The sequence below is a fragment of the Schistocerca nitens genome, chromosome 8, assembly GCF_023898315.1.
Source record: "Schistocerca nitens isolate TAMUIC-IGC-003100 chromosome 8, iqSchNite1.1, whole genome shotgun sequence".
NCBI lineage: Eukaryota > Metazoa > Arthropoda > Insecta > Orthoptera > Acrididae > Schistocerca > Schistocerca nitens.
Window position 1 is genome coordinate 209,466,328 of NC_064621.1, and position 22,038 is coordinate 209,488,365.

Below are 22,038 nucleotides of genomic sequence, written 5' to 3' on the forward strand. Positions count from 1 at the left end.
GCTTTTATTGCTATAGCAAATCTTCACATTGTATCCTCTCTACTTTCGCCATCATCAGTTATTTTGCTGCTCAAATAGCAAAACTTATCTGTTACTTTTAGTCTCTCATTTTCTAATCTAATTCCCTCATCATTACATGATTTAAACTGACTACATTCCATTAACTTTTTTTTTTTTTTACTTTTGTTGATGTTCATCTAGCAACTACACCTCGATAATTCCACACTGACATCCTCACAGCCCAAAAGGAATTGACAGCGGGAAACTATCAGGAACTAAATTTGGAATAAACTGTGTAAACAATGCTGTACAGAACCAAGTGTCAGTTCATCTACTTCTTCAATTATCATGTAGACAGTGACAAGTGCATCTAATAAATTTCCTAATTATATTTTAGCCCTTTATGCTAGTTACAAAAAGTCAGAATGAGAACTCTGGAATTTTTGTGCTCTTTCAGCTCAACACGTAATTGCACCAAATATCTGAAGTCTGGGCAGTGTGAGTAGTGCTTAGAAGCACGAGACATTCAGATTCACTCAAGAAACAAATCGGCTACGGAAACCTATTTTTCCTGCTATTTTAGTAGATAGAGACTTGGCAGCACCGTGGGAAATGTTTAGCAGCTCCATTATCTTTTTCTGATTTCTTGGCATGTTGCTGAATTATCCTGCTAAGTTTACTAGATATTTGCATGACCATTCAATTATATGTGCCAAATAATTCACACATATGATATGGCACTGAGTTTGTGAACTGAATTTCTCAACATCTGGAAGGTTTTTTCATCCAGAAGTTACAACTGTGTTATCTTTTATGCTATGGGTTCCCTGCCTTAATCATCATTTGAGTGATGAAAGAGTACTTTACAGCTGTAACATCAGACTTGATATTGGTACAGTGCTTGTCTTTTAGTGCCAAGTCTACTGTAGCAGACACCTCAAAACTTGGTAGGGAAAGATAACATTTTGAGTTAGTTTTATTTATTTTTTTTATTTTTTTTTTATTTTTATTCAATTGTGCTGCTAACGACCAGGATGAAATTCAGACACAAAATCATAAGTAAACATCAGGATTCCTACAGCTGCTGTTGACACGACTGATTGTGAGATTTTGGTTAGCAACTTTCTGTTTGACTATGATGAAATTCATTCATTATTAGTATATTATTATAATCATTATTTCTTGCAGATGATAGAGTCATCTCACATAATGGTGTAACAGCAGAAGATGCTCCCACTGAATTTTTAGGTTGCAATCAGTTTTATTGTATCTGTCCAGAAGCAACCTTCTTTGGCAGTTCACCATCACCTCTGTTGTTACAAGATTATCATAGCCATGAAATATAAAAGATTTCATTGTCATATGATCTTACCATTTAGGCTGTAATATTGTCTTCAGTTTTTCACTACAGAAGGCAGCACAAAGTGTGTGTTATGGAGGGAGGGAGGGAGGGGAGTCAAATTTGGAAATGTGGCAACACATTATTATTGTGCATTTTCAACAAATGGAACCATGATAACACATATCTAACAACATACCTTTAAGTCGTCCTTCCAGTTCTTTATTAGCTGTCTCCAGATCCTGGAGCTCAACAGATAATTTTGAAATCCGCAGTTCAGCTTCACGAGAAGCACCATCATTTCTTAAAGCTTTCAGTGACCGACCACCATCCAACATCTGTGAGAGTCGTTCAATTTCCTTTCCTCGGTTGGCTAACTGTATCACAATAATGTATCTGTTAGGAACAAAATTGTCTCACATTTTTAAGGTAATATACGTCATGCAATTACAGCAGGGCACAAGAGTGGTGGAAATGGAGAAAATGAAAGAACACTCTGTACACAATACAGTATATTAGGTTTCCACAGGATGCTAAAAACAGAAATAACAATCCTGTTTGTGTGACCTGCCAAGTGAAAGCTGTTTCATGCTAATGCACCAAGCCACACTTGTTTTGTGATCAATGACTACCTGACCTGGAATGGCACTGAATGCCTCCCAAACCCCCGTACAGCCCCAATATGGCCCCAGTGGATTTCTTCCCGATCTCTCAGGTGTAGACATCCCTCAAAGGACAATGCTAAGAGACTGTAGCAGAGGTTAAAGCAACTTTGATTCACTGCTTGAAAGTTTTTCCAGAATGGGACTTCCACTGTGACTTCCAAACATGAAAAACTCATTAGCAAAAGTGTGTTAGTGCCCGAGGATCTCGGTTTAATTGTCTGTAGCAATACATTTAACACAGTTTCTTGGCTTTGGACTCATTACTTTTTATACACTGCCTGTACTATAGGTATTTCATCTTATATCCTTTTCTAAGGTGCGAGTTTTTTGCTATGCACATTCCATATGTGCACACTACGAAGACTCACAGCAAGCTGATGATGGGATTACTTGAATCAATAGAATCTACATGACATCCAGTATTATTAATTTGTCATCACTGCTAATACAAAATAGCAGACAACACTGTTTAGTGCATTTATTTTTATGAGAGCAGAAGCGATACACTGAGTGATTAGAAGGAAGGTCAGCATTGGCTGTAATATTGATGGTTTATTGACAGCAAAATAGATTTTCACTCACATAGTGATCATCTTCAGTGCTGTGGTGTACAAATTAAACTCATAGGCAATGGTATCGAGTTATTATCAGTAACCAAAGCTAAGAAATGATCACAGTAACTCACTAATGGCGTTATTGTGATCGTTTCTTAGCTTTGGTTACTGGTAATAACTTGACACCAGTTTAATTTTGACACCACTGAAGATGATCACTATGTGATTGAAAATCGATTTTGCTATCAATAAACCATCAATATTACAGCCAACGCTGACCTTCCTTCTAATTTCACGTATATGGTCATTGTGCACACAGCACTCCATGGAGTCGCCAATCACTGATCGATTGTTGTGTGTAACCGATGTTGGAATTATCTAATACTTTGACATGTTAGACCCATTAAACGCAGTGCTATCTGATGTCTAAAGTTAATAGTGAAGAGAAAGGAATCAATACCAATCACTGGCATTCAAAGATTAAATAAGATTTCGAGTACTTTCTGTAGTCAAATCAGGAGGCACGATGAGACTTACCCCAGAGACTGTCCTGGCTCTCATAAGCCCGCATAAATGGCTATGCAAACCATAAAAGACAACTGATTATGCTCTTGAAAAAACCATCTAGAAGATCATTATAAATAATTTGCAACAATTTTTAGATTTTTTAAACCTAGAAAAATTAAACAGTTCATTTGAAACTGGCAACATCACACATTGGCAACATCACACATACTGTGAACTAGAAGCAATAAAAAACAAGTGTGTTAATGTTTCAGTAAACACATCTTACCTAACAGTCAACTGTCATGATAAACGTCCTAGCTTCCTTCTTTTCCACATTTTTAAAGTTTTTTTAGTTGTTATTTTGACTCTCTGGAACTACTGTTTTCAATGGGCTGGGTGAAATGTTGACTGTTGTGTACTATTGTTTTCAAACAAATTTTACTGTCACATACTGTTGTTTAAATAGTTTGTTGAAATCGGCCTATTTAACATTCCCATATGCACTTATTTCCATGTTTAATCCCAGTTGCTAGACGCACTGCAGCTATGACCTGGTCGGTAGGAATTTGAAACTGAAATTACTATTTCTATAGTGCAACTGTAATGACCGATATCAGTGTAACAAGGATTACCTGCTACTAGGTCATGACTGGCAGTGGTTTCTTTGAACTATAATAAGTGCCCCCACTCCTTTCCTCCCACATTTTGAAGATTTGTATTTATTGAGCTATTTTTATATTTACGGTTAAGTGAAATTCAGAACTCTAAAAACAATCCCACAAAGCAGCCAGATGCAACTCTCAAAAATTCTTGAAAAAAAAAATCAACTTTGAAATTTTCCACATATCTCCAGTACCATAAGGAATGTTGATTTTTCACTCCACAGATTAACAATGAGGTCTGGTGGGCTGACCAACCTCGAAGTGGTTTTTAGGCATTTTTCCAGATCCTGCCTCCATTACATGATAAGCTAACATTTAGAAAACATTCACACTCTTTCACACAGGATAAAACTGAATGCAGACAGCTGGAGTACACAAATTTCATCCTGTGGTGGGCAGGGGCACAATGGATAATGCCAGGAAGGGCATCCGGCCATCCTCTACCGCTAACAGTGCCAGATCCAATAATTAAACCAAGAAAATATAGGATAAAAGCCAGCAAAAAGAAGGACTGTTATCTACATTAGCAGATCAGTTTGTTTGATAATGCACTGTACAAAATATTTACCTTTGCTTTTTATTTATCTACATCTATATTATATTCAACAAATCCCCATCACAAAAGAAAACCTTCAGAAAGGTATCAAGGTACACATTAATGAAAAGGTGTAGCTTGCAGGAAATCTGTAAGCTGCAAGGAGTATTAGTAAACTGATACGCCCATCTTGTACTTCGAAGGCCAGTAAATGAAAACAATACAACTAGCAAGAAAGCAACAACTCTGAAAAAAGCTGCTATGTTCCCAGTTATACTAATTTGCTGCTGTTTACGAACTACTGTTTGCTTAAAATTTACACGAGTAAACTCTTAATTGCAAAAGTATACTAGTTACCTACATCCTTTGAGACTAGAGAGCAAATTACAATGAACATCGATACTTATTTTACTAACAGCAGTATTCAATCCTGAACTACAAATAATCTCTTAATTTGTTAGAGTACGTAACAAGATACTTTTTTTCTTTGTGCCTTTTTGAGTCTCTTGTCTTGTCGTCACTAAAAATCAGAGTTGACTTACACCTGTTTTCTTATTACTCACAAAATAAGGACAGTCAGTGTACTGGGGTGTGCTCACAAGAATACTTAGATTTAGAGAAAGCCTCTAAGAGATGAAGGGTTCTCTGCAGAATACAATATTCTTATTTCTCAGGTTACCACAAGAAATTTGTTTTATTTAGCTGCTTCACCCCAGAAGATAATAAATTCATATCACACAGAATGAAAGTACACACAATTACCTTACATTGACTCCACTATAAACACAAATTCATTTACTGCATGGCCATTAAAGTCTATATCTTACAACTGTAGATTACTTTTATTCAAATTTCTGTAGATTAAGACATATACCACTTGCTGCAAAACAGCAGTAGACATATGGAGTTATCATATAGGCAGTATCTGAAATATTTTAGTTTGGGGACCTTTCTTACAATGTTTGTGTCATCTAGAAATTAATGAAGTTTTTAGACAACTCTTTAATGTGGTTAATATATCAAGACCAAGGACAAGAACAGGAAGAAATTGAGTACCAAACTCACAGTGCACGAGATTCTCCATTCCCCCATGCTAAGTTTAGTATCAATCCTGTGATGGAATTTGTTAATCTGACTTCTGGTTTATCATTTCCAAAACACATTTGTTGAAAGACAATTCTTCTCCCTCTTACAGTCTAGGTCTTCTCCTCCAACACAGATTTTTATCATCCACCTAGACCAGAAGACTATTTGTTAGTTACTGAACCACTGGCTGGGAGTTGTGGCTTACTCCTGTAATCCCACGCTACTGGGAGGCCGTTCTGTGGAAGGGAACTGTCCCGATCAGACAGTTCGGGCACTTCAACGCATTGGAGCATCCGCAGGAATATCGTCTAAAAATCCCAGGGCCCCGGGTTGTCTTTGGACATTATCAAGAATAATCTTTAATCTATATCCTACTAATGAGGTGGAAGCATCTCGAAGTAACTAAGAACAATTTGTTTTGTGCAGTACTGATGAGACCCATGTCGACTATGTAGCTTCTGACTGGTGCCTTACCATATAGCCACACACCACACAACACAGTGCTGCAGGTTGCACTCTGTCAAAACACCTGCAACTCGACACAGGTTATCTTGCCTGCGACAGCCACTGCAGTATTGGGGGCACCATCAATTTCCTGGTGCTCCTCCACCGGGTGGTCTTTTTACCATGCCACCCCACAGCTCATCAGTCAGTGCAAGTTCCGGGTTCAACATCTACGTCTTACTTCAGATGTGCAGTGACTATATTCCACAGAATGCAGTGCACGACATTAGAATCTAGGGAATTGCCTGTCCAGCCTTGACTGCCCATGCCAATGGTACTGTTTCTCGATCATGACAGACTGAGTGCTACCAGAGGAGGTTACACTTTACCATTCCCTTCAACAACAAGGTCATTAGAAATGGAACACAAGCTTGGATTAGAGAATGATAGGGAAGGAAATTGGCCCTGCTCTTTCAAAGATACCACCCTCACATTTGTCTGAAGCCATTTTGGGGAAATCATGGAAAATGTAAAATAGGATGGCCAGACGCAGGTTCAAACAGTCATCCCCCAAATGCGAGTTGAGTGTGCTAACAACTGCAGCATCTTGCTTGGTTGATGTCTCCAGTTGTACCTGCAAGAACTGTATCATATTAATAACGATCTTTCAGCGGATCAAGATAATCTTTATATTGGCTTCACTAGGAAGTTGTTTCCGTTGCTCACGTTATCATTTACCTCCTGAGTTGCAATAAAGTTCTATCGTTCTTCACTACCTGGGCAGCTTTCTCTTCTTGTGGGTGACCCACATACAACAGACACTACAGACTGCATGCAAAACACCACACACAATTCTGCAGAAGACACAACTCATAGAAAGGCAGCCAGCAGGCTCCACCACACATCATGCTAGCTACAGGATTTGTCTTATTCCTATGGGTGGCACTACAGATGCCATCAGAGTACACCAGCTTCAGTTCCCCTTGCTTTGTGCCAATGTACCTGTCTGCACATCATCTTAAGATACCACTCACCAAGTTCCATATTCAGATCTCTGAAGACTCTCAGTGAGATTACACTGCAGTGTTTCGTTGCCCACCCAACCTCAATAACATCCTAGTCCATCCCTAAGCCACTCCCAATTCCAACCCTTTGCCACAAGGATCATATCCCTGTGGAAGACTCAGGTGCAAAACCTCCCCAATCCACCCAGCCAGCAGTTCCTATTCCAGTCCTGTCAAAGGTTTATCCTACCCCATCAGGGGCTGGGCCACCTGTGAAAGCAGCCACATGATTTACCAGCTCTGCTGCAGTCACTGCAAGGCTTTTTATATTGGTTTGACTACCAACAAACTGTCCACCAGGATGAACAGCCACAGCCAAACTGTGGCCAAGAGCTAAATAGACCACCCTGTAACACAACATGCAACTTAACATAACACACTTGATTTCAATGGCTGCTTCACTACCTGAGCCACTGGATCCTTCCCTCCACCAACAGCTTTTCTGAAGTGCGCAGATGGAAGTTATCCTTACAACACATTATCCACTCCCATAATTATCCTGGCCTCAACCTACGGTAACATATTGTCCCCATACCTTCCATCCAACAGTTTCCACCCCCTATGTCCAATCATCCCAACAGAAAGGGGTCATGATGTTTAAGTAGAAACAAGAGTTTTGAATTTTTTTTGCTGATAGTGAGGAGGGATGTTGCCACTGCACTGGCTGTATTTTCAACCAAGTTCTGCTTCCATCTTTTTTCCTTTCTCTCTGAGTTAAGCTACTTTGTCCTTCTTTCTATTCATTAATGGTGAGTCATCATATTCCTCCTCTATGTTTTCTACCTCTTTTTTCATGCCCAAAGCTGCTAGCATTCATAATTAAAACCTAACTTCCTGTAATTTCTACACTCGTTCTCACAAATTAAGTATAATGCTGATACATGGTGAAACAATTCTCTGGTGGGTAGTTTGCAGGTTTAAATCACCTCAGGGTATGACCACATGGAGCATTTGACCGGTTGTCGCACGGTGGCACTGGCAGCTGTCCACATATGCAGAGGTGTGTTGGTGCATGTCAAGAGTATGGTGCAGTGAGTAAGTATGTAGACGTTTTCAGACGTGCTAATGGTGACTGTGTGTTTAAAATGGTTCAAAGAACACATATTGATGACGTTGTGGGGATAGAATGCTAGGGCGGCTGGAGGCTGGTCAAACACAGCAGGTTGTAGCACGGGCCCTCCGTGTGCCACAAAGTGCAATCTCAAAATTATGGCAACGATTCCAGCAGACATGAAACGTGTCCAGGTACTACAGTACGGGATGTCCACAGAGTACAACACTACAAGAAGACCGATATTTCACCACTAGTGCCCACAGACGGTCACAGAGTACCGCAGGTAGCCTTGCTCGGGACCTTACCGCAGCCACTGAACAGTTGTCTCCAGACACACAGTCTACAGACATGCTTTCTTCGCCCGGAGACCTGCAAGGTGCACTCCACTGACCCCTGGTCACAGGAGAGCCCGTAAAGCCTGGTGTCAAGAACACAGTACATTGTCATTGGAACAGTGGTCCCAGGTTATGTTCACAGACGAGTTCAGGTATAGTCTGAACAGTGATTCCCACCGAGTTTTCATCTGGCGTGAACCAGGAACCAGATACCAACCCCTTAATGTCTAATGCCCTTGAAAGGGACCTGTATGGAGGTCATGGTTTGATGGTGTTGGGTGGGATTATGATTGGTGCACGTACACCCCTGCATGTCTTTGACAGAGGAACTGTAACCAGTCAAGTGTATTGGGCTGTCATTTTTCATCAGTATGTCCGCCTTTTCAGGGGTGCAGTGGGCTCCACCATCCTCCTGATGGATGATAACGCATGGCCCCACCGAGCTGCCATCATGGAGGAGTACCTTGAAACAGAAGATATCAGGCAAATGGAGTGGCCTGCCTGTTCTCCATATCTAAACCCCATTGAGCACGCCTGCTCTCGGTCGACATATCGCTGCACGTCTTCAAACCCCTAATAATAATAATAATAATAATAATAATAAAAAGTAAAGAATAATAATAAAGATTTTATTGTCTTTAGGCCATTACAGCAATTGACGTCAAATGAAGTTACAATTTATAATACAGTGTGATAAGGTATTGACTACTGAAATATTTTAGCTTATATTACAATAAATGTACAGTGGGTCATCTGTTGGATTACTGCATTTTACAGTTGAAGAATTCATTGATATCATAGAATGGGTGGGCAATAAACCATTCATGCAGTCTTTCTTTGAATGTATGTTCAGGAAGATCCTGTATAGCATGTGGTAGCTTATTAAATAGTTTGTGCCCTGTGACTTCACAGCTATTTATTGATTTTGATAGTCTGTGGTAAGGCGTGTATATGTGTTTGATGCTTCTTGTGTTGTAACAATGTACATTTTCTCTATGTTTCACATCTCGTAGGTTATTCTTCGTAAAGATTAAGACATTGTATATATAGAGGTTTATTACTGTCATAATTTTTTGTTTAGTAAATAAGGGTTTGCAGTGAGCCTTATGTGAAGAATTTGTAATTATCCTAATGGCTTTCTTCTGCAATAATAGGATGTCATGTATATGTCTACAGTTACCCCACAAGATAATGCCATAGGATATTATACTTTGGAAAAATGCAAAATAAGATGATCTGATGTATGTTTCAGGTACACAATTTCTGAGTTGTCTTAATAAATAAATTACTCTAGATAGCTTACTACTAATATACACTCCTGGAAATTGAAATAAGAACACCTTGAATTCATTGTCCCAGGAAGGGGTCAGATACATCACATGATCACACTGACAGAACCACAGGCACATAGACACAGGCAACAGAGCATGCACAATGTCGGCACTAGTACAGTGTATATCCACCTTTCGCAGCAATGCAGGCTGCTATTCTCCCATGGAGACGATCGTAGAGATGCTGGATGTAGTCCTATGGAACGGCTTGCCATGCCATTTCCACCTGGCGCCTCAGTTGGACCAGCGTTCGTGCTGGACGTGCAGACCGTGAGAGACGACGCTTCATCCAGTCCCAAACATGCTCAATGGGGGACAGATCCGGAGATCTTGCTGGCCAGGGTAGTTGACTTACACCTTCTAGAGCACGTTGGGTGGCACGGGATACATGCAGACGTGCATTGACCTGTTGGAACAGCAAGTTCCCTTGCCGGTCTAGGAATGGTAGAACGATGGGTTCGATGACGGTTTGGATGTACCGTGCACTATTCAGTGTCCCCTCGACGATCACCAGTGGTGTACGGCCAGTGTAGGAGATCGCTCCCCACACCATGATGCCGGGTGTTGGCCCTGTGTGCCTCTGTCGTATGCAGTCCTGATTGTGGCGCTCACCTGCACGGCGCCAAACACGCATACGACCATCATTGGCACCAAGGCAGAAGCGACTCTCATCGCTGAAGACGACACGTCTCCATTCGTCCCTCCATTCACGCCTGTCGCGACACCACTGGAGGCGGGCTGCACGATGTTGGGGCGTGAGCGGAAGACGGCCTAACGGTGTGCGGGACCGTAGCCCAGCTTCATGGAGACGGTTGCGAATGGTCCTCGCCGATACCCCAGGAGCAACAGTGTCCCTAATTTGCTGGGAAGTGGCGGTGCGGTCCCCTACGGCACTGCGTAGGATCCTACGGTCTTGGCGTGCATCCGTGCGTCGCTGCGGTCCGGTCCCAGGTCGACGGGCACGTGCACCTTCCGCCGACCACTGGCGACAACATCGATGTACTGTGGAGACCTCACGCCCCACGTGCTGAGCAATTCGGCGGTACGTCCACCCGGCCTCCCGCATGCCCACTATACGCCCTCGCTCAAAGTCCGTCAACTGCACATACGGTTCACGTCCACGCTGTCGCGGCATGCTACCAGTGTTAAAGACTGCGATGGAGCTCCGTATGCCACGGCAAACTGGCTGACACTGACGGCGGCGGTGCACAAATGCTGCACAGCTAGCGCCATTCGACGGCCAACACCGCGGTTCCTGGTGTATCCGCTGTGCCGTGCGTGTGATCATTGCTTGTACAGCCCTCTCGCAGTGTCCGGAGCAAGTATGGTGGGTCTGACACACCGGTGTCAATGTGTTCTTTTTTCCATTTCCAGGAGTGTAGTTTACATGTTGGCCCCAGGATAACTTTTCGTCTAAATAAACTCCCAGGAATTTAACAGAACTAGGGTCATCAGATAGTGGCTTGTCTCTTAGAGTGAAGATTATCTGCTGAGTTTTATTTTCATTTAGCAGGAAACCATTTGCTCTGAACCAATATGCTGCATGACTGAGTGTATTTTCAGCACAGGTTTTAAGATCATTAAGATTGTTACTGCTATGAAGAAAAGTCGTATCCTCTGCATACAATACAGTGGTTGATCTAATAAACGAGGGGAGGTCATTGATCATTATCAGAAACAGGAAGGGCCCCAGTACAGATCCCTGAGGTACACATACTTTAACATTTTCTATGTTTGACATTTCCTTACCAACACAAACTACCTGTTTACGGTTGTTGAGATAAGCTTTTAATAGTCTGAGACTGTTTCCTTTGATGCCGTAGAATTCTAGTTTCTCTAGTAGTGGCATGTGCTCAACACAGTCGAAGGCCTTGCTTAGGTCACAGAATGAGACCTGAGCAAAGCCTTTGTTCTCAAAAACTTTGAGGATGTAACTGACTACCGTGTTGATTGCATCAATTGTCGACAGATTCTTCCTAAACCCGTACTGTGTAGCATTAATTATTCCTAGATTCTCAAAGTGAGATGATAATTGTTGGTACATGATGCATTCTATTACCTTGGAGAATGCGGGTACTATTGAAATAGGCCTGTAACTAGATGGAGAGTCTTTATGTCCCTTTTTGTATACTGGGACGATCCTAGATAGTTTTAACTCATCAGGAAAATATCTCTCAAGTAAGCACTTGTTTATGCAATGGGTTAAAGGGTACAGAATGCAATCACACACTTTTTTTAGCAGGTTGCATGATATGTCATATATATCTAAGCTATCAGATGATTTCAGTTGTTTTATGACCCCTTGTACATATCTAGGCAATACTTCGGAGAAGGTTAGCATGTTTGTATTTAGTGACTGTCTACCCCAATTTTGGGAGAGTAACTCTGATGGATTAATGTCTGGTTTGATAATTGCGTCTCCTATTTCTTTCACTGAATTAATAAAAAACTCATTGAGTGTTTGTGGTGGGATATTAATTTTGTCTTTTTTAGTATATGTGGCAGCACTGTTAATTACTTTCCAAGCAGTTTTGCATTTATTGGTGGAATTATGTATGCTGTTGGCATTATAGGTTTTTTTGGCTTGCAGGATGGCTTTTTTGTATTCATTCCTGCATTCCACATCGGCTGATTTGGCACAGTCAGATTTCATACTATTGTATATGTTGTACAGTAACAAAACTTGTTTCTTTAGATCTGTCAGCTGTTTAGTGTACCATATATTTTGTCTGTTTTGAGATCTGGATTTGTGACTGCTGTCCATTATTTTGATTTTCTTTATGGGAATGCTATGGTTAAATAGGGTCAAGAATGCATTAAAAAATCTATCAAACATTATTTTGGCTGGCAGGTCATTACTTGATGTGTAATGTCCATCGACACTACTATGGCCAAACCAGTCTCTGTCAGCAAGGGAATTACGAAATGTGTTAATTTTATCCTCGGTTACAGGTCTGGTAATCACAACTGTTGGGACAGGTCTGTTTGCATTGCTCCTATTGAGGGGAATTTTACTTGCATAATTTAGAGATACGGAGTCATGGTCAGAGAATGGGAACACTACAACTTCGCATGTGTTTTCAGTGGTCTTGAAGTTTACAAAGATGTTATCTAAACATGCTTTGTTTCTTGTGGGCCTGTTATTAACATGATGTAAATTGTATTGTCTTAGTAAGTTTTCCAGATCTGCAACACTACCCTTACATTTAGTAACATCAAAATCAGCATTCAAATCACCTCGTATTGCAATATCATAGTGTAGCCATTTAATATTACTTAATTCACTCAATAGCATGTCCATTTTTTCTAAAAATATGTTAATGCTTCCCTTTGGTGATCTGTACATGGATACTACTATTAGCTTATGACTATTAATGATTATACCCGTAACTTCAAAGTGCTGTTCATCACACAAGGAATTTAGGTCTAGTCTGGTTATTGTACAATTGAGTGATTGGTTGGAATAAATTGCCACACCACCTCTAATGTGCTCTTTCCTACAGTAGCTATTTACTATACTAAAATTGTCAAATTTGGCAACTGCAAGTTCATTCTCATTAGCCCAGTGTTCACTCAGACAAAAAATATCAAACTTGTTATCAAGACCAAACTCATTTATGGTAAGTTCTTTATCTTTCGGTCCTTGAACGTTAAGGTAACATATTTTAAGATCCATGCTCTTATTGCTTACACACTGAACACTATGGTGATTGGTTTTCAAACCTTTTTCAGGGCTTATCTTTTGGATTTCTGCCTCTTGTTGCCTTTTACTAAAAAATTGTTCACTTGGAGTGGTAGCACATCTACTGTTGTATGCCTACTCTTCCCTCCTTGTGGTGATATTGTAGATGAGGCTGCTACTACAGGAATTGATGGAACTGCTGTTATGGTGTGTGGAGGCACTGTTGTGGCATCTGGTGACTGAGGAGATGTGGCTATTGCTTCTTCTTCTGCTGCTGTTGAATCTTGCTGATTAAGTGTGATAGGTACTGCTACTGCTGCTGCTGCTGCTGCTGCTGTAGGCATTGTTGTGGCAACTGGTGACAGTGGAGATTTGGATGTTGGTTCATCTTCTGCTGCTGTTGAATCCTGTAGATGAAGTGTGGTGGGTACTGCTGCTGCAGCGTTTGTTATGTGTGTAGGTACAATTGCTGCTTCCACCTCTACTGCTGCAATAGAAGTAACCATTTCTTCAGGCTCTGCTTGCATCAAGCAAGGAACTGCAAAAGCAGCAATTACTTCTTGGTTGTCAGATGCTTTCAGTATCATGCTGATGTTTTGGCACAGAATCTTCTTGCCTCTGTTATTAAGGTGCATGCCATGTCTCGTGTAACAGTCTCTTTGCAAGGAGTCCATACTTATAAAATATGCATTTTGGTAGGCCCTGCAAATCTTTGAGTATTGCCTGTTTGCTTTTATGATTTCCGTATTCACACATGACCATTCTGAAAGGTCATGCCCATGTGGAATTCTGACTACAAAAACTGATTTCTCTTCTGTTGAATTTAGTATTGCCTTAAGGTTTCGTGTTGCACTGTGGAGGTCGTTTTTATATACATTATTGGCTCCAGCTATGACGATAATATGATGATCATTTTCAGTTTCTATGTTTCTGATGAGTTCTTGGATGGGTGCACCAGCCGGCCGGTGTGGCCGTGTGGTTCTAGGCGCTTCAGTCTGGAACCGCATGACCGCTGCGGTCGCAGGTTCGAATCCTGCCTCAGGCATGGATGTGTGCGATGTCCTTAGGTTAGTAGGTTTAAGTAGTTCTAAGTTCTAGGGGACTGATGACCACAGATGTGAAGTCCCATAGTGCTCAGAGCCATTTGAACCACTTGATGGGTGCATCTGGTTTGACAATACTATTTGCTTGTATACAATGATTGTAACGTAGTATTTTTGCGATCTCACGTCCATGGCTATCAGAGAATATTTTCACTTTGAGTATGTCTTCACGTTTATTGCGGAAGTTTCTGCTTATGTGCTTGTCACTATATAGATTCGGCGTGTTGTTGTCGTCACAGTTTTCCATGGATTCCACATTGATATCTGAATCTAGCGTATGAAAACGGTTTTTTGTTACCACAGGAATTCTACAGTCACTGGGTTTCACACGACCAACCCATTTTGGCCTAGTGAACATATGTTGCCTTGTTGTTTCTTCCTTTAGGCCTATATCCACTTCAGAGCACTCGTTTATTGTAGGTAGGACACTGAAACTGCTTTTATTGCCGCGGTTCGTTCAATTCGTTGTATTTATCACCTTTTCACTTCTTTCTTCTGTGATCATGCTATTCTGTGCTCCCAGTTCCGTGTTTTACTTGCTTTAGCGATCGGGATATTATGCGCCTTTTTCAGTTCGGCATTTTCATTTTCTAAATGCGCAATGTCCCGCCTTAGTACATCTACAATTAATTGCAGGCTTGATACACGTTCATTCAGCTTCACTATTTCACTGTTATAATTTACGTATGTTCCATTTTTCACCACACAACTATAACTTTTGTTCACTTTCTCACTATAAACAACTGTAGCGGACGCCATGTTGCCAGTCACTTCAGGAGCTCCGACAGGCACTGGAGCAAGAATGGGAGGTTATACCCCAGCAGATGCTCAACCACCTGATCCAGAGTATGCCAACCGACTGTGTGGCCTGTGTATGTGTGCATGGTGATCACATCCCATATTTTGTTGGGGTACATGCACAGGAAACAGTGGCGTTTTGTAGCACATGCGTTTCAGGATGGTTTTCTCAACTTTTCACCAATACTGTGGACTTACAGATCTGTGTCATGTGTGTTCCCTACGTGCATATGCTATTAGCGCCAGTTTTGTGTAGTGCCACGTTGTGTGGCACCACATTCTGCAATTATCCTTAATTTATGAACATGAGTGTATTTATCGTTATATATATGAATGAATATAAACTGTGTAGGAGTTTTTTTTTTATCTGCAATATCTTAATTTTAATTTCTAAATTTTGTATAATGTGCTTATCATAATATATCAAACAATGGAAACTCCAGGTAGGAGTACTAGGAATGTAGGAAAAAACAGATTACCACTTACTGTAAAGAAGATACATTAAATTGCAGACAGGCACAATTAAAAGACACTGTCCCAACATCTCATGCACACACGACCACAAACTCCAGCATCTCTGACCAGAACACATTCCAGCCGGAGCTGCCAGAATTGGTGGTCATGTGTGCATGAGGCGCGCTCACTTCTATCTATGAATAGTGTGTGTTTCTATTTTGCTGATGACGGCTGTGGCCAAAATCTTTGTGTGTCTTAACTGTGCCTACCTGCAACTTCACATGTCATCTTTACAATAAGTAGCAATCAATCTTTACCTACATCGTTATTATAACATACGTAACATACCAATGGAAAATCCAGGATGGAACAATGACAATATTATGGAAAGGATATTCGGCTACTCACCATATAGCAGAGATGCTGAGTCGCAGATAGGCACCACAAAAAAACTGTTAAACAATAAGCTTTCAGCCAAAGGCCTTCATCCAAATTAGATAATATGCACGCGCACACGCACGCACGACCACTGTGTCTGGCTTGGCAGGCAGAATGCCCAGTTAGATTTAAGAGAGGGCCCAATGGACTTAATCTTGTCATTTTAAATAATTCAGTAAATAAGTAATTAGGTGGCCGGGCACATTTCATCGCCAGCCACAACAGAATCAAGGAATTAATCACTGTCCAGTTAAAAGCACTCAGGAAATTCAGTGAAAATGTAATTCTCTTGACTGTATTGATCTGCGAGTTCTTTTAGCACCAACCTGGCACACAAGTTTCGAAAACCAAGTGTTGCAGTAAAGATTTCCTGCAGAAGGGATCTGGAGAGTTCTAGAAACACTGCATTCATCTTATCCAAAGTCAATCATCCACTGCCAAGATTTATTTCTTCAAACTTTTTCATCGTCTCAGCAGCCACGATTGAGGGATGCCCAATCCTTTGTTAACTACAAATATTCATCAGTCAGCTTTGAACTAACAACACCCCTTTTATACATGATACGATGCATCACAGCATCCCACAAACAGTTTTGATCACATTAAAACAATCAGAAATGGTGTATTTCCCTTTGCAAGAATAAAACAGATTATGCTCCTTACCTCGCAACTGGCACGATTCAGACTAGAGATACTCATTTCAATGGCACTACAGCAGTTTCCAGCCTACAGAGACAAACTACTGCATTCTATTGCCAAAATCTTGTTCTTGAATATAGTGCTGTTAACTATGTCAAAAAAATCCCTTTGTTCATCAGAGGCTCAGTACTCTTTAATTTCTGGATCTGCCTTGTAGCTGTAGTACTTGAGCTTACAAGAGATTTCAATGAAGTATAAGAATCTCCGAGATTTGTCTGTCACACTAATGCAAAGAACACTGATATTATTGCTGGTCATGTGGAAACCACATTTCTCCCTGTTAAAACTTCACATCACTTCTGGCAAACCAAACCAACTGGTGAGTGCAGTGTGAGCACTTCTTAATCCTTCATACTAGCACCACTGTCTCTTAAGATTTGTATTTTGGCACTTGATCTGCTCTCTCCATAACACCTTAAGTACCTTAACTCCTAGCCATGTCCTCCCCCGTTTCCCTCTTCCAAACCTCCCATGTGCATACCATAATACCTAAAAATGCATTTACGAAATTCGAGCAGTTGTTCTGTATGCTTCCAGTTTAGTAAATATTAGAACTGTTTTTGGACTTTGCGGTATTTACTGATTGCCCAGCTGCTGCCACAAACCTTTAACATCATCCAATTGCACTTTATCGGCATGTGCACAACACTTCTTAACACACCCATATAATACATTGTGATTAAGCAGACAATTATACCTGGAGTGTTTCCTTTACTGGCCCATGATTATTATTTTCAATATAAATTCAAAATGTAAAATGGTCACTATGAATGGTATAAAATAAGTACAACAATTCTATTCCAATTCTGAATGTAACTGATTATTCATAAAAATTTACAAAGATTGGAAGTATCACTATCAATACTTTGACAATCATACAAAAATTTATCTTTATACCTAAGTGAACAAATTTCTCAAAGCAGGCTTTTTGCTACCTTACTATGCAGACACGTGCTGTCTTGTCAATGAGGGATTATGGGACAAAGATTTCAGTTAATCATCTACCAAAGAAGGAAAACAGAAACTGTGATACCTAAGTATTTGTCAGATTTTGTGGTGTTCCTACAGGTACAATATTAAACCACGTAAAATAACTCAAATTACCTGTTCCTTAAGCATACCAATAGTCTCTGATTTTCGGCGGCTATCATTTCTCAAGTCCTTTACCTCATCAGAGAGACTAACTATTTGATTAAGAGCCATCCTGTGTGTATCAATAACCTTGGGATCTTTTGCCTGGGAAACTGCAGCACTAAACTGCTCTCTCCAAGTTTTCCTGGGCTTCAAAGGTGCATCAATTTCTAGTATTTGGCGATGAGAAAGTGGTAGTTTTCTCTTACCACCTGCAAGAGAAGAGAAAATATTTATGCAAATTTTCAAAGAGAGAGAGAGAGAGAGAGAGAGAGAGAGAGAGAGAGAGAGAGAGAGTACGCACGTGTGTGTGTGTGGGGGGGGGGGGGGGGCACATGCACCTGTACAGGTCTTGCTTCCCACATAGCACTAAATAGGATAATCGTAACCATAACCATATCACAAATCCGGAAACATGTTACAGTGGTTTGAGGAGAGTGATAATGAACTCACATTTATGTTTTTAGCACCAGATTCACCTGAACTGAGTCTGACTGAACACATCTAGTATGCTATCAAGCACCAGCTTTGCACAACTTTGCTTTTAATTTATGGGAATTGAGTGACCTGTGATTGGACACCTGCTGCTGCTTACCTCTGAAAAGTTACCACAGACCTGTTGAATCCATGGCACATAGAATCACTGCTGTATTGTTTATTTTATTTACTTCCTTTTTTTGCATCGAGTCATCAATATGATGACTTTTGCAAATCTCTCAGATACAGATCTTAATTTTACAAGTAGTAATGGAAACAATCAATAATACGAGGGTGGTTTGAAAAGTTCTCGGAATCACTACGAGGGGTCAGCGCTAGTGCAATGAGCTGTTCACGTGATGTTCATTGGACTGTTGTCTGCAAACACGTGCCATGTCAGTGCTCTTGAAAGAGAGCTGTGGTGGCTATGTGGCTCTGTTGTTGTTCCCGTGCAGTGATTTGCAAAGATGGGGGAGGGGGGAAGAAAAAAAAGAAAGGGGGGGGGGGTCGAGATTCGAGCAATGATTTAGTACTTTGTAAAGAAAGGTATGAAAGAAAAGAACATTCATGCCAATTTCCAAAATACACTGGGGGACTCTGCCCCTTCATATTCGACAACTTCCAAGTGGACAAATAAATTTAAATTTGGTCAGGAGAGCTTAGATGATGATCCGCGCAGTGGTCGGCCAAATTGTGTCACTGCTCCAGAAATCATTGCAAAAGTGCACAAAATGGTCACGGAGGATCGCCAACTGAAAGTGCGTGAAATTGCTCATGCTTGCCAGATGTCATCTGGAAGGGTGTATCACATTTTAACTGAAGAATCAGAAATGAAAAAATTATCTGCAAGATGGGAGCTGCGACTCTTTGACACTGGATCAATTGGTGCCCGCACACATGTGCCGCTGCCATGGCAAAATTACGCAAACTACGGTATGAGTTGTTGCCACACCCGCCTTATTCACCTGATATGGTCCCGTCAGACTTCCATCTCTTCCCAAAACTGAAATTTTTTTCTTGGTGGACGAAGATTCACTTCAAAAGAAGAACTGGTAGCCAGAGTTGACAACTTTTGCAAGCCTGGAGGAAACTCATTTTCGAGGTGGGATCAAGGCACTGGAACATCGTTGGACCGCATTAATCTACAAGGAAACTACATTGCAAGATAAAAAAAGTACTTTTTTTCTATTCCATTCCAAGAACATTTCAAACCACCCTCGTACTTATCAAAACTGACTACAATCTTTACATGCATTAGTATGAGGACCATTAGTTCATCTCATACTACAAATCCAAATTTTTATGAACCAAGACATTGTTTATTTATTAAAAAAAACACCTGAAACAGCAAATTTCTAGCTTTTATATACTTCATGTTACAATACATCAACGGGTTCTTACTATGTTTCACTTCCACATTCACAGTGAATACAGGCATTTTTTCAATTAAAATATTTTTTGCTTTGATTTTAATAGGCTGCGGATACAAGTTTACAGGAATTTTGGCCACTTATTACACCTAAGGCCAGCACAATTTTGCAAAACCAATAATGTGAAAAATAACATGAAATTGGTAGTTTTAGCAAAATAATAAAAAATGGGTGATCTTTTATGAAATGTCATAAAATATGGTATTTTCCCGTATCAAAATATTATAAATCTGAGGATGGCAATTTACTAATATTCATAGTTGACACTTATTAAATGTTGAAACAGGATTTTTCATTACCACCCTCCAGGCTGAGGTTCATGTATAATCTTAAAAGCATAGTTCACTCCCTCATAACGAACTATGATATGACATCAAATAAAAATGCTCTACTTCTGTCAAACCCCATTCCAGCAACAGTTTCAAACACTGACGATACATTTCCTGAGTTTGGACAACAAATCATACAAAAAATGACACATTTTATGGACAACTTTAATGTGGTGCATCAGTTAAACTGGATATTTTCATAGCATAGTAGCACAAATAAGAAAACTGCCAAATACAGCACTAGCTTTGCAAGAATGTACATCAACATTGTGTCTGCTCAGTTTGCATCTAACAGCCGATTGCGGTGCACAGTATGTGATGTCGTGCAAACATAACAGTCGTCACATACGACAGATCTGCATCTACATCTACATTCATACTCCGAAAAACAACTGCAAAGTGCCTGCCAGAGGATCCAGAGGATACTTCCTGTAGTACCAGTTATTAGGGCTTGTTACACTTCCAGTCGTGTGGTTGGTTGGTTGGATGGTTGGATGTTAAGGGACTGAACAGTGTGGGCTATAGCCTTCAGTCAAGAGGCAGTTGTTCTTGAGTCAGAAAGTTTATCGGTTTCTGGAAGTTTATGGGAGTGGTAAAATCGAGCCATTGAAAGTAATACTGTTGCAAATACTGAGAATTTAAGGAGAAGTAAAAATGTGTGTGTCAGCCAGTAAACCAGCGATAAAAGACAAGGGGTCTCCATCCTTCATGAAATCCTCCCCACTCCACCAAGAGTGTCTTTCCGCCATCCACCTAACCTTCGTAACCTCTTGGTTCATCCCTATGAAATCCCCAAACCACCTTCCCTACCCTCTGGCTCCTACCCTTGTAACCGTCCCCGGTGTAAAGCCTGTCCCACGCACCCTCCCACCACCACCTACTCCAGTCCTGTAACCCAGAAGGTGTACACGATCAAAGGCAGAGCCACGTGTGAAAGCACCCACGTGATTTACCAACTGACATGCCTACACTGTGAAGCCTTCTATGTGTCCACTGGCATGAAAGGACACAGGCAGACAGTGTTTGTTGGTAATGAGGATCACCCTGTGGCTAAACATGCCTTGGTGCATGGCCAGCACATCTTGGCACAGTGTTACACCGTCCGGGTTATCTGGATACTTCACACTGACGCCAACCTATCAGAACTCCGGAGATGGGAACTTGTCCTTCAATATATCCTCTCTTCCCGTTACCCACCAGGCCTCAACCTCCGCTAATTTCAAGTTGCTGCCCCTCGTACATCACCTGTCATTCAACATCTTTGCCCCTGTACTTCCACTTCGACTGACATCTCTGCCCAACCTCTTTGCATTTATATATGTCTGCCTGTGTCTGTATGTGTGCGGATGGATGTGTGTATGGTGCGAGTGTATACCTGTCCTTTTTTCCCCTCAAAGGTAAGTCTTTCCACTCCCGGGATTTGAATGACTCCTTACCCTCTCACTTAAAACACTCATCCTTTCGTCTTTCCCTCTCCTTCCCTCTTTCCTGATGAAGCAACCTTGGGTTGCGAAAGCTTGAAATTTGTGTGTGTGTTTGTGTGTTTTTTATTGTGTCCATCTACCAATGCTTTCCCATTTGGTAAGTCACAGCAGCTTTATATATATCTTCCACAGTCGTGCCTTAGCAAGGGATCTTCCTTAGAACCTGAGAAAATTCTGGTCCTACATAAAACCACTTTTATCCAGCTACTCTATCAGTCTGGTGTGGCAGTAGATGACAACAAAACAAAAGCTAAAGTCTTAAACTTTGCATTTCAAAAAAATCATTCACTAAGGAGGATTATACAGACATACCACTGTTTGACCATCACACAGATTCCTGTATGGAGGATGCAGAAATAGTCATCCCTGAAGTCAAAAAGCAAGTGAAGGAACTGAAAACAAATAAGTTGCTAGGACCAGATGGAATCCCTAATC

General features: G+C 40.9%; 1 protein-coding gene across 1 annotated transcript in view; it reads right to left on the reverse strand.

Annotated features, from left to right (window-relative positions):
- The window catches only part of LOC126198691 (centrosomal protein of 135 kDa), a 407,813-nt gene that overhangs the window by 323,907 nt on the left and 61,868 nt on the right, over window positions 1-22,038 (reverse strand). Inside the window, exons 4-5 of the mRNA XM_049935187.1 lie at window positions 17,857-18,095; window positions 1,539-1,716 (exon numbers count right to left, since the gene is read on the reverse strand). Of these exons, the coding sequence (XP_049791144.1) occupies window positions 1,539-1,716; window positions 17,857-18,095 (417 nt within the window). The remainder of the gene's footprint in view (window positions 1-1,538; window positions 1,717-17,856; window positions 18,096-22,038) is intronic.